The sequence below is a fragment of the Phyllostomus hastatus genome, unplaced genomic scaffold (genome assembly GCF_019186645.2).
Source record: "Phyllostomus hastatus isolate PE091 unplaced genomic scaffold, TTU_PhHast_1.1 phas_scaffold_21, whole genome shotgun sequence".
Taxonomy (NCBI): Eukaryota; Metazoa; Chordata; class Mammalia; order Chiroptera; family Phyllostomidae; genus Phyllostomus; species Phyllostomus hastatus.
Window position 1 is genome coordinate 19,733,077 of NW_025334017.1, and position 14,504 is coordinate 19,747,580.

The window sequence follows — 14,504 nt, forward strand, 5'->3', positions numbered from 1 at the left end:
TGGGTCTTTCTTGGCTTAAGGTGGTCAGCATATTACGTCCCCAAAACCACAGTGTTGGAGTCAGAGTAGGCATATACAACAGGAGCTGAAACAGGCTTGTTACCTGGGGCTTCTGAGCAAATGAAGTTTGCTCTGTCTTTCCTATGGGAACTGGTAGAAGAAACATTCTTTCCCTAGGCAGTATGACAGGGGACCCAAAAAACCAGGAATTTATTTATAAAAAATTGTATATTTATTCCTAATATGTTTAAACTTCAGTCACCTTCAAAGTACTCTCCATTTGATGAAATACACTTATTAAGATGTTTTTTCCACTGCTCAAAACAGTTTTTGAATTCACTGATTTTGATGCATTTTAGTGCTGGTATTTTTTGTTGCACCTCTTCCACGTGAGCAAACCATTTCCCTTTGAGGAGTTTTTTTAGCAGAGGAAACAAAAACAGTCATTAGGGGGAAAATCAGGTGAATAGGGAGGGTGGGACACATGGGTCATGCTGTTTTTGGTCAAAAACTTCTGAACACTAAGCACAGTGCAGGCAGGCGAGCTTGTAAATCACCCACCACGAAATGGGCAAACACATTGAAAGAGTCTTAAAGAAAATTCACTGAGGCTGAACACAGCCTCTCACAACAATGCCAACTGGAACACTAATATATGTGGGTTCCTAGAACACTCTCCTAGCAGGAGAATTCTGCACTACAAGGGGCTCATCCTTCAGAAGATAATTGTTTTTTTTGGAGGGGGTCTTCCTGGTATAATAAGATCTAGGAGAACCTGGAGCTGTGAAGGGGTAGAATGCAACACAGATGCTAAAGATGAAGTAGGAAGTACCAGGAGCCGGAAACTTTATATATTCTGGATATTAGCCCTTTATCAGATACATTATTTGCAAATATTTACTCCCATTCCAGAGGTTGCCTTTTCACTGTCTTAATTGTGTTTATTGATGCACAGTTTTTAAATTTGATGTGGTGCCAGCGGTCTATTTGTGTTTTGTTGCCTGTGCTTTTGGTGTGATATTTTAGAAGTCATTGCCAAGTCCAATGTAATGAAGCTTCCCCCCCTTCTAGAGTTTTCCCTCTATATTATCTTTTAGAGTTTTAGGTCTTTAATGCCTTCTGAATTCACTTTTGTATATGGTATACAATATAGGTACAATTTCTCTTTTACATGTGGTTAGCTAGTTACCCCAACACCATTCATTGAGGTGGGCTTGGCACTCTTGTCTAAAATTATTTATTCATACACCACATTTCCACCTCTCCTCCCCCAGCCCCTGAGCTCTCTATTTTGTTCTATTACGCTATTAGTCTGTCTTTGTGCCAGTACTATACTGTTTTGATTACAGTAGCTTTGTAGTATGTTTTGAAATAAGAAATCAGAAGGTATGAATTCTGCAGCTTTGTTTTTCTTTATATATATAAACCAGCCATATTTTGTATCCTGTCAGGTTCCAAATGAATTTTAGGATACATTTTTCTATTTCTGCAAAAATGGATGTTAGGACTTTGATAGTGATTGTGTTGGGTTTCAAAAAACATGTAAGTGCATGCTAACAAGTTCATTAGGAGGGACTCTATGAGGGGGATGGGATGAGAAAAGCATGGATTTGGAGTTAGTCTGACCTGGATTTAAATCCAAGCATTGCTACTTTCTAGTTTGGTAAAATTTTTGAACCTTCCTGAAACTTCTTATTTTCTTACTTATTAAATGTGATTAATGCTCTCATGCTTAAATCTCTCTTGCTTAAACTGTATGGTAATGACTTTCAATTGTAAGTATAATGAGATTGACATTGGTAATCAGATTTATTGTTCCTCCATCCAATGGACTTTAATAGATGACATCCAGGAAATTTTTGTCTAAGTCATATTGTTCTGATGTTTCTAACCTGTCTCAAGAATCTTATTCTAGTAGCAAAATGCTGTGTCAAACTCAGCTGTGAAACTGAGCCAGGATTTTTTATTATTGAGGGCAGAAATTCTGTTTTGTTACTCTATTTTTTCCCCAAGTTTTACTTTCCTAAGACGAGCATAGGACAGATAACATTTCAAAACATAGCTAAATAAAACAGTTCATTTTGGAATGCCAAGCTGCCACAGAGTTATTTTATCTCTCTGATATGACTCTAATAACATTATTTTGTACTTCAATATAAGCATAAACACACCAGTTCCTATCATTTGCACTCTTGGTTTTTGAAGATGGGATGGAGAAGGAAAATACAGATATGAAATAGATAGGGAATATTGAAATCTACTGAAATGTATGGAATTATTTAACAGTACAACAGGCACGCATGTTTCTGTTAGAAGTGACATCAGGTAGGCTAGCGAGCTGAAACTTCCAGGACTGTATTTTAATGACCTCTAGGGTTTATCTCCTATTTGAAATTATTTGTGATTTAGCCTGCATGTATTAAGTCATTGGCACTGGCTAAATTCTTCAGATTTGTTTGTTTTATACTGTATAGTGTTGATCATTTGATCACTTTGAGGTGTGATAAGAGGAAGGAAGTAGCTATCTAATTTTCACTGAACAATCTTCCCCAAGGGAGTCAATAAATTTATTCTGTAGCTTATCTGCCATCAGCTATAGATTGAGAAATTCTCTCATAGAAACTTTAAATTCAGGGCTCCTACATTAGTCACCTCTCACTCATTGTAACAAACAATCCCCAGAATCTCCATGGCTTGCAACCTCTAAGATTTATTTCTTGTTCTTATTGTATAGTTATGTGTCAATACACCTGCCCATTCACATTCATGCATATAAAGTTGGTGGTGTCTTTGCTTCTGCCTCAGATATCTTTTTCACTCCAAGACCCAGGATGAAGGAGAGGTCCCATCTGGGACTTGTTCTTCTTGTGCCTGAAGGAAAAAGGCTCTTAAGAGACAGTCAAAGCTTGCAGTGATTCTTAAAGTTCCTGTTCAGCCGTGACCACACAGGCTGCCCATTCACATTTCATTGTCCAGAGCAAGCCCCAGGGCCACGCCCAGCATCAGGGTCCTGTGTGGGAGACACTGCAGTTTATAAGGCCTGTGAAGGGCATGCGTTATTCTCTCACAGAGAAGGGCAGAGGAAGTGAGAGAATGTAACAGGTGTAGTTCCAGATGGGGCCACTGGCGTCTTTTTCTGTTATGCCCTGTACTTCTCATGCACCTTCGAAAAAGTCCCTTCTCTGCTCCCTCCCCCTCCTCTCCATCATTCGTTCTGGGCCCTTGGCTGCCAAGTAGACCCATGAAACCCCCTTAGCTGTTCTGCCAGCGTGATGTGGGATCTTTATGATACAGTGCCTAAATTATTGCTTTAGTCAAAACTGACAAGAAATCACATGGCCTCTGGAGCTGCCTGATGTGATAAAGAATAGCTCTGCTCTGAGTCAAGTCGGCTGCACATTTGCTGAAATCACACCTGCTATTTTTGTTTCATTCCTGGTAATTAGTTTGAAGGGAAATTTTATTTTACTTTTTTTACATTTGCCAATCATCTATATTATAAGGGATATATATAATTTTTATTGTTATTTTATTACAGTTGTCCCAAGTTTTTCACTTTTGCCCTCCTCCCCCCAGCCCACCCCCACCACTTCCGCAGTCAATCCCCACACCATTGTCCATGTCCATGGTGAAGTGAAATTGTAAATAAATCAAACGATTGCTGTCCATCCCTATTTGATATTTGTCCAGAACCTTTATATACCATACTCTCATTGTCTTATAATGCTTTATAACACAGAGAGCGATTTTTACCTCTTTCGTCTCGTCTGATGCTCACAGGAACCCTGGTGGTGTCAATATTATTGTGATTCTCATTCTACAGTCTGGGTAAAGTTAAGCAATTTATTTAGGATCCAGGGTTAGTGAGCTTTGTAGCCAGTATTCTAGTCAGGGCACGTAATGATGGTCGCTTCTCATTACTGATAAAGGAATACCCTGTTTTAAAGAATATTTTGATGAATGTATAATGTAATATATAGTAAATACTTTGTAAAAAAGTTTTAGAGTAAGATGCTTGTTTCACTGATAGGGTTCACCTTAAAATGAAATAACGTCTTTGTTTTGAATGACCTGATTCCTGAATTTCAGCTGGCATGCAGCTTCCCCCGGACGCAGTCGCTGTAGAGACTGGGCAGGATGGCGAGGAGGGCGGAAAGCTCCGCGAGGCTGGTTTCTCTGCTGCAGGAGACTCGGCCGGCCGGCCGGCCCTGCTGCTGCTCTGGTGGCTGGCTGGTCCTGGTCCGCACTGCCCTGCTCTTGTCAAGCCGCTATCATTTCTTAGCCAGAAAGTGGCAGCAGTCCCCTAAACAGCCCCCATACCCTTTTTTAAAAAGTTCCTCCGATCCTTTCATCAATTAAGCCTCAGGATACTTTTAAAATGTAAAACTGAACTTGCCTAACTTGTCTGTCCCCACCGAAGTCCCTAACACAGCTGCCAGGCTCCCGTAGGATGTCGCCCTGTCAACTGCCAGCCTCCCGTGCTATTCTCTCCTGCACTCTCTGATTACTTTAGTCTCAGTCCTCTCTTCTCCTGCCAGCCCTCCTGCCCGTGTCGCCAAACCCCTTAGTCCTCACCTCACAGACCGCGCCCCCCTTTTCAACAGAGCAAGCTATGACCCCCCAGCCCATGATAACTAGTGCTGTTTTAGTCTCCCGCAGCCGGAAACACACTTCTGTATCCCCGCCACCACTAAGGCCTGTGGATTTGACTCCTTAAATGCCATGAGAAACCGAGGTCCAAATTCTCTTCTAGCTGCTCCCTTTGACAGATGTTTTGATGACAGTAGCTTTTGCAAAAGCCTTCCCTCACCCACACCTGTCACCATTACAAGGAAATACTCAGAGAGAGGAGAAAGCAACTGTGTTTCAAACACAATGCACTTCACGGTTTAGAATGAGAATGCTTCCTGTGATAGTTGGTAGATGAAACAAAGGTTCCCAAAAGCATGGCTGCCTTTAGTGTTGAGTCCTGACCAATGGAGGCAGTTTGCATTCTAAGGGATCCGATTGCTAAGGATCATTTTTTGCTCTGTGCTTGCTGCTACTAGTGTTGCCGAGTTGGGTCTCTGTACACCTTGAATGTCCTCCATCACATGTTGAATTAGACATAATGGTACAATGGAGAGGTAGGTGCCTCTCCATGGGACAACTGAATGTGTAAGTTCTGTAGTTTAGAGGTCAAAGTGGACAAATTGCTCTTCCTCAGATGTCAGCATGGCAGGTTGTCTCGTGGCAGCTGCCTCTCTGGAGACGGTGATAATTCACTGTGCCCGTGGGTGTCAATGAGGTCGGGTCTGGGCTGGTTCACCAGGCTGACAGGCAAGGTGTAATATGAGCCTGGTCTCAGGAGGCAGTTGTAGGGACAGTTGGAATGAATTTTTATTCATTCAGTCACATACCCCCAGCTATCCTTGGAGTTCTGCTCTTCTAACTATCGTTCAACTAATAGCTGAGTTTAACATTTTTTCACCTTGAAAACTGCTTGAAGGAAACTGATTTCCTTGCTTTCTTGTAATTAATAGAATGAGGACAGGGGGCCATACATATCTAGGTTAAAAATTAGAAGATTTTAGAGTGTCCCCTTTTCTGTTCAGGACCTGGCAGGAAGCCTCCTATTCACTGTAAATGAATCAATATTTTATCTATTTTTGTCTTTCCTTCTTCTTCTTTGCCTAGGAATGCCCTTTTCTTCATTTGCAGGTTATTAAAATCTTCTAAGGCCCACTTAAAGTTTTATCGCATAGGAGACTTCCTTGCTTTCCCCCATAAAAATTAGTGTTGGTTTATGTTATTATTTTGTGAAATTTTACTTTGTACTTTTATTTAGCACTTGTGACATGCGGTGATCGTTTTAAAGTTATTGCTTGCCTATTTTGCTCCCCCAGATTATAGACTTTTTGAGGATAGGACTGGAAGTCGCTCAAATTTGTATTGTCCAAAACACCCAGCACAAAGCTCTGTCCAGTGGGAGGGCTATAAATTAGTTGAATGAATTTGAACCTCTAAGGCTTGTTCTTTCATAAAAAGGATGTTGTACAATCATAATGTTCTCCATAAACAGACGGAAACTCAGAAAAGACTGCTCTGATGTTCTTTCATCTGCCTCGTCATGAATTTGCAATTTCCTTACCACGTCAGGCCAACACACTGTTTCAAAGAACAACTCTTCTCCTTTCTCCATAACCGAGTCCAGGAAAAGACAGACATTTTACTGGACCTAGTTATACTGTGCAGTGCACTTGGGATAATTTTATGTGATAAGTGTAAGAAGCTCTGCTTCCTTTTGGGTGGGCCCGAAGTGTTTCCTGTTTGGGGTTAAGTCTTCTGAAATCAGAGTCAATTTCCTAAAACACACCACAGTGAAGTGAGCCCCGGAGACACGTTTTTCTGTCTGTAGTCTCTTCCTTTTAATAGCAGAAAACATAAAATTCTCACTTCACGATCTTCCTACTCTTAACTGTTCTTGGGAGGCGCCATGTCAGAAAAGGCTGCAATTGGAATCACTTTATCAGATTCTCCATAAAACAAATGACTTGGGCCAATACCAGGGCAGTCAGGGTCTGCTGTGTCTGCAAGGAGCCTGCCGCAGTAGTGGTGCACTGGGTAAGGTGCTTACATATAAATGGATCAATTTAAAAAATTAGGTGGGGAGAATAAAAAGGAACCTGAGAATTTTTATGCTATTTTTATGATAATCAGCTGTAGTCAAGAGAGTCACTTTATAATATGAATTGTTTTTTAGTGTCAGCCCCACATTTTCTTCAGAATTAACCACCATAATCCTTTTCCTTACTGTAACAGAGTCTGAGGGCTCTTGTCCTGGACTGCAGCAGCCCTAGCCCGCCCCTGTTAATAGATCGGGACCAGGTGTGATAACGGCAGCTTGACTTAGGAGCAGGATCCTGAGAGACTAAGAAAAAAGAAGCTGATAACTTAGGCAGAATTTTGTATGTCTATTTTGCTGTGTTGATCCTCTTAAAAAATAAAAATATCCATATTTTCTTTTGACATATTTTACATGTTTGGGGAAAAAAATAGCAATGCAGTTAGTGGGAGGGGCATGACCCTTGGAATCAGAAAGCCAATAACTCACATATGGGCTTTGACACCTAGTAGTTGTGTACACTTATTCAGTTTCCTTCTAATAACTAATTTGCAGAGTCGCTGTGAACATTACTGTAAATAATAGCTACTCAAATATAGCTGTTATTATTTTCATTATCATTAATTATTCTGATAGAATATACAGAAATACACAATTTCCTTGGAAGTATACATTTTTGGAGGGTGACCAGAGGAGGGGTATTATTACACTTTTATATTTTTGCTTTATTTTTTTACAATTTATTTTTATTTTTTTATTTCACTCAGTATATATGTGTGCATGTGTGTATTTGTGCCTATGAGTATGTGTGTGAATTTTATACATTATGTGTCAAGCACCATTTCAGGCATTTTGGTAACATTAATGAGTAAAAAAGACAAACATTTCTACCCCCCATGGAGCTAACTAACACTCGTGTAGTGGATGCAGCTGGAAGCAGATAAATTCTAGGGGAAAATTAAGCAAGGTAAGAGGGATGAAGGTTGGGAGTGGTTTTCAGTCGCAAACAGCGAGGCCTGGGCAGGCCTTAGTGTGACTGTGACACTGGTTTTGAGTTCCCAGAGGTTCTCGTGCACTATTTTTTAGAATGAGAGAATGGAAAGGAGGGAGACGAGAGCAGAGGGAAGAAGAGGAGCCTGCGGACTTGTAGGAGAGCATGAGGATTTCCTTTGTGCAACATGTCAAAACACAAACTAACATTGAAGAGTGACGTTTTCCAGATGGCCTGGTTTTATTTGATTCAGTTGGAGCAAAAAGCTTCCTTAAGTGTTTGTACCCACCCTGCTTTTTCAAATGAAGTATGCTGAATACAGTCCACCCGGCCTGCGACCTCTGCAGGAGGTCATCTCCGTGGCTGGCACATCCGTGTGGCACTGCCAGAAGCAAAGCCTTCGGGCGGGCAGGGGCGCTCTCAGCTGTTTGCCGACATAATGGCTGAGCCTGCGGTGATTGGGAGTTCTACACAGTAGCCCCCCCCCCCCCCCACATAGCTAAATCTGAATATAAGTTAATTCCAACAAATGATGTTAAGTATTCAGTTTCTGATCACATTGGTCACACTTGAAGTTTTCAATAGCTACGGGTGTATCTAATGGCTACTGTGTTATCACAGAGATAGAACTTTTTCAATGTTGCATAAAATTCTATTCGTATCTGTTATTTTGCATGCTGTTTTCTTGTAGTATTGCTATCAGCTTCCACACCTCTCTCTTCCTTTTGATTTATTGTTTCTCATAGTTTATCAGCTTACACATAGATTGAGAATTTTATGTAAAGTAAGGGTAACTAGGTTCTAAGAGAGAGAAAAAGAGCTTTCTGAGTTTTCATACTTGAAATTTGTATTTCTGCTCTGACTTTCCCAGGGCCCTTTGTGCTTGGCTGTTGCTGTGCAGTTGTGCTTGTGTTGGTGGGAGAACGAGACTTCTGAGTTGTTGTGTGCCAAGCGCTATCCAACTCAGAAGGTAAAGTTGCACTTTTGTGGAAGTGCCACAGTTCCAGTCGATGGTCCCTTATTGGAAACAGTGCCATCCAAGGGGGTATTTACTGACTAACTGCTACACATACACCAAGCACTGTGTTAGGCCCAGGAGGTTCAAAGAAAAATGAACATGGCCCCAAGCTCAGAGGAGATCACAGTTTGGGTGGTTGAGAGAGTCATAAATAGGCAGAGTTTCACTGTCCAATGCCCAGGTGTGCCTAGGACACTCTCAAAGTCCAGAGCAAGGTGGTGCATGAGCCAGCCTTCCCTGGGGTGAAGGGAGGGGGTGAGGGGTGAGACAGGAGGCCAGAGGCCATGGAATGTTCCCTAAAGGAGTGATGGCACCCTGAGGAATTAATAGGCATCTGTCACATGATGAAGTTGGGAAAATGGGAGAATAGGGTCAATGGGACATAATGTACCACACTGTGAACAAGGACACTGAAGTGAACTTGCATGGTGAGGGGGAACTTTTAAGTTTACTACTGATGGAATTTGAAAGCAAAGGGATCCTGTGTCTGCAGAGATAGCTAGTCTTTGACTGGTCCGTAGATGGAAGAGGGGCAAGGGCATGGTGATACAGGCTCATTCGACTTCTCGGCAGTTCGTAGTTCACACCGGCAACTCTCTTAAGGCTTAATTTGAGGGACCTGGGCTGCAGGCTAGGGCACCAGTGTGATGGGGAAGGAGAGATTCATAGCAATTCAATAGAGAGATAATAAGGGCCTGATGTGAGAATGTATAATTGGCTGGAACAGGGGACCTGGGTTCAATCAATATATAAGAGGTAAAATTATGAGTGTTTCAGGATTGACTAGACATGGAAGATGAAGGAGACAAAAGAATGAGAGATGATTCCAAACTTTCAGGAAAACAGATTAATTTGATAGGGAAGTTCATGGTGATAGGTTTTGACCTATATCTATTACTAGTAATTTGCATTGGCAACCATAGTGTCTCGGTTAGGTTTTGGCTCTTCAGCACTCTGTCACTCTCTCTTTTGTTAAAAAAAACTTGGAGCACAGACCATAGAGAAGTACCACCCTTGTATGACTTTAATTTTGCAGTGGCCTATGAAAATTTATAGAAATTTGGCTTTATTTCTAGGGGCTCCAATCCAGATGCCAAAATTACCCCATTGCTTGGACATCCCTTAGGTAAAACACTGAATCTGTTTTTCATTAGGAACAGCTGAAAACCATCAACAAAATTCTCATACTGTGCCAATAATAATGCCAGTCAAGTTGCAAGGTAACTCGAGATTTCAGAAAGTTATGATTCCCAAAGTCTGTCTAGCTGAACTCTTATTTGTATTTTTATACATATATATCATGTGAGAAAGCTAGTGGCTTCTTTACCTTCCGTAATTGTACATTGCTTTTTCTTTAGGTTATAAATTAAATTCTGAGTTCTGAATGTTGGAGGAGCCATGCTTATAGATCTATAGTCAGTCGCTTTAAAGTGAAAGTACAAATTCAGTCTGGCTGGTGGAATTAGAGTCGGAGAGGAGCCAGCTTGAAGGGCCCATTATGATGGAGTTTATAGTGAAAGCAAGACTTCCCTTATAACTACAGTGCATTTTAAAAGGATTTTCCAAGTAACAGTTAATATTTTAATGACATCTGTTCAGCTTCCAGAGAAACCCAGTTCTCTAGTTTGTAAGATTAAGGAAAGATGCCAAATCTATATTGCTACTTTGGTTTTTACTGACATATTTCATGACTGTGTGTCTAAAGCCACAAAACAGTAGGCGCCTGCCACTTTCTTTTAGACAGTTATATTTAGCCACTGCATCTGGCCTTTGTTGCTAAATTTTGTTGTTATTAGTCTAACTGCTCCATAAAATTGGATCTTCAGTGGTCTGGCAGTGCCTGAATGACTTCTCAGAACCTGTGAGACCTTGTTCCCTAATGAGAAAGATCTGAGCAAGATTTGTGGTATGAGGAAGGATAGTATGTCTCTTCAAGTGAGACGAGAGGGTACTAGGACAATTATACAGCATCCTCAAAAATCTGAGCTGAAGATTAGCAATGTGTTTGGTGTGAACAAGTACTGTAAACTGAGCAGCATGGGAAATTTCCACCTCCTTTGAGAATGTTTTGTACAAGGGAGGCAAGAAAACAAGAGGACATTTTCTGGGTTTGGGGAGAGGTTACATCGGCTATTTCTTAAAAGTGAATGAAGATCACTGGCTTCTAAGATCATTCTTCATGAATGGCTCTTCTTTGTAGAATATCAGTGAAGGTTGTATACCAACATATCAAAATAGTTTTGTGAAAAGATAAATGTGTTTCATTAATCCCAAGGCATTTTCTTTATGAATAAGTAGTATCATTCCGTGAAACTTGTGACTTCTTAGGGTGGGAAAGAAGGAAAAAAAAACACTATCTTTTCAAGCCATTTGTGATTTAATACCAGCTGGTCAAGTGTGCTGAAAAACCTTTTGAGTCATATGTTATATTATTTCAAATGCCTTTTCTCTCTCTTGGGAAACTGGCTAACCCCCACAATCTTTCTCCCATGGCAAACAGCTATAAAACTTTGATCTACTCCAACCAGTTTTCCAGATGTAGCAGGTAGAGCATATGTGAACTTTCACGTGCCAATTCCACCTGGCTGATCAGAAACTGTAAGTTAATCTTGGATGACTTTGATTTCTAGGTATTACGGCAGAAGTGCTGGTGGTGACCTCTTTCGATGAACTGCAGAGAAGGGCCCCAGAAGCCAAAGGGAAGATTGTTGTTTATAACCAGCCGTACGTCAACTATTCCAAGACGGTGGAATACCGAGTCCGGGGTGCAGTGGAAGCTGCCAAAGTGGGGGCTTTGGCATCCCTCATTCGATCAGTGGCTTCCTTCTCCATCTACAGGTAAGTCATGATGTTACTTTGAAATACTTTAAAAAACCAGGGTTTTTCATGAAAGCAAAACCCTTATAAAATGAAAACAAACCATTTCAATGAAAAAAAGAACTGATTGCTCATGAAATGTTTCTCCATTCCATATTTGGTCATTTGTTTGTAATATCTTCTTTGGCCTTTTCAGGATTCCAAGCATTCTTGGTGCATTCTTTAAAAACCTTTCCACATCCATGATGATACCATAACATTCCTTATTTAACCAATGTATTATATATTTTCATTAGTGGGAGAACTGAATTCATGTCTGTGTCTCATTAAAGATTTTTTAATTAATTAATGTATTTTTATTGTATTTTTACATAACAATTTAGTCCTCTTATTCCCAACCCCCACAATCACCACACTGTTGTCTATGTCCATGAGGTCTTTTTCCTTTTTGCTCAATCCCTCCACCCCTATCCTCCCCACTCCTTAGCCGTCATCCTGTTCTCCATCTATGAGTCTGTCTCTATTTTGCTTATTAGTTTAGTTTGTTCATTAGATTCCACATATATGTGAAATCATATGGTATTTGTCTTTCTCTGTCTTTTTCACTTAGCATAATGTTCTCTAGGTCCATCCATACTGTCACAAAGGGTAAAATTTTCTTCTTTTTTATAGCTGAGTAGTATTCTATTGTGTAACTGTCCCAGAGTTGTTTTATACACTCACCTACTGATGGACACTTGGGCTGTATCCCTATCTTGGCAATTGTAAATAATGCTGCAATGTACATAGGGGTGCTTATGTTCTTTCGAATGAGTGTTTTGGGTTCCTTTGGATATATTCCCAGAAGTGGGATTGCTGGATCAAAAGACAAATCCATTTTTTATTTTTTGAGGTATCTCCATACTGCTTTTCACAGTGGCTGCACAAGACTGCATTCCCACCAGCATTTCAAAAGGGTTCTCCTTTCTCCACATCCTTGTCAGCACTTGTTTTTTTTAAAATTTACTGATGATAGCCATTCTGACTAGGTGTGAGATAGTATCTCATTGTGGTTTTAATGTGCATTTTTCTGACATTAGTGACACTGAGCATCTTTTCATATGCTTATTGGCCATCTGTATGTCCTCTTTGGAAAAGTCCTTTGGAAAAGGACCAAAGTTCAGGTCCTTTGCCCATTTTTTAATTGGGTGGGTTTTTTTTCTTGGTGTTGAGTTTTGTAAGTTCTTTATAAATTTTGACTATTAACCCTTTATCAGATGTATTGGTGAATATGTTATCCCATTCTGTGGATTGTCTTTTTATTTTTTGTGTTTTATTTTGATGTTTTCTTTTGATGTTCAAAAACTTTTTAGTTTGATGTAGTCCTATTTGTTTATTTTTTTCTTTTGTTTCCCTTGCCTGGGGAGTTATATCTGATAAAATGTTGCTACCAGCTGTGTCCAAGATTTTGCTGCCTATACTTTCTTCTAGGATTTTTATGGTTTTAGACCTAACATTTAAGTCTTTAATCCATTTTGAATTTATTCTTATGTGTGATGTAAGAAGGTGATCTAGTTTCATTTTTCTACATGTACCTGTCCAATTTTCCCAACACCATTTATTAAATAAACTATCTTTAGCCCATTGTAAGTGCTTGCTTTCTCTGTTGAATATTAATTGACTATAAAGGTGTCAGTTTATTTCTGGTCTCTGTATTCTGTTCCATTGATCTATGTGTCTGTATTTATGCCACTACTATGCTGTTTTGATTACTATGACCTTAGTATAGTTTGATGTACAAATAAGTAGAAGCACATACTATGTTCATGGATAGGAAGAACTAACATCATTAAAATGTCCACACTACCCAAAGCAATGTAGATTCAACACAATTCCTATCAAGATTCCAATGACATATTTCACAGAAATAGAACAAATATTTCAAAAATTTACATGAAACCACAAAAGGCCCTGCATAGCAACAACAATCCTGAGAAAGAGAATCATGCTGCCTAATACCATCAAAGATTCTTAATGACTTTGGTGAAAGCCAGTCTCTTTCCATTGCTGCCAGGGAAGGGAAATAAAAATAAACTGGGTAACGTGATGGGGGCCATCTACAGTGTGGCGGAAAGAGCTGAGGAAGCAGAGAACCTTGGATATAGACCTGGTTCAGCTCTCAAACAATTGGGTAGCCTTGGGAAGTGTTCTTAAACTCCCTGGGCCTCAGCATTCTCTTCTGTTATTTAGTGATGATGAAGAGTAAAAACTTCGAAAAGTTAATAAGTGAGGTTAACTTTTGAAAGATATTTGTTTATCTATAAAGGTCCATATAAATGTTTGGTGGTATTATTTGAGGGCAACATAAGTTTCATCTTTTTCTTCATGGTTCTGATTGAGGTAATTTGGAAATTGCTTCCTTGGCCCTTAGTGTTAGTGTGGCATTTGGCATTGCAGTGAATGGAAGCTCTAAAACTTGACCTGCAGACATTTGGCCTTCTTGAATAGCTGCATATGGTGGTGTCACACATCAAGGACAAAATGTTTGAGAAATGTGGATAAAAGAAGCACCATTTTAGCATTGTAGCCTGGTTTCTGTCAGATAAAAAAATATATAAAAATAATTGCAGTAGGGTTTATTTGGGTGCTAAGATTAGATCTTTAGTATCTATTGTAAAGGAAAGTTTATTCTGCACAATTACTACTTGAAGGTGGAAACACAGCTGCTTGACCTTAATCAGCACCCTATATCCTTGAAAATAAAGTAACTGAGGAGGATACATTAGCAACTAGGAACCAAGTCAGAGGGAGTTGTCTGAAAGTGCAGAGAAAAATGGAAAGTGACATTTTTCTTTCATGCAGGTTAAGATGGCTTCCCAGGGAAGAAGATTGACCATGTTAAGACCACTTGTTAGAAGTTTTTTGAGAGAAAAACTAGTTCTACTCATGTCACAGTGCTAAAAATAACGTTCTTTTTAGAGTCTTTAAAGATTGAGTGGCTAGTGAAATAATGATGGGACCATATTCTTCTGGATGGTTAATCTGCCCCAGGGGGAGAAGTCCTAAAGATGGCTAGCTCCCTTCCCAGAATACCC

General features: G+C 39.9%; 1 protein-coding gene across 2 annotated transcripts in view; it reads left to right on the forward strand.

The window, feature by feature from the left end:
* Window positions 1-14,504, forward strand: part of CPQ (carboxypeptidase Q) — a 409,571-nt gene that overhangs the window by 114,677 nt on the left and 280,390 nt on the right. For both annotated transcript variants that reach the window (XM_045861077.1, XM_045861078.1), the window contains exon 3: window positions 11,244-11,451. In XM_045861077.1, the coding sequence (XP_045717033.1) occupies window positions 11,244-11,451 (208 nt within the window). The remainder of the gene's footprint in view (window positions 1-11,243; window positions 11,452-14,504) is intronic.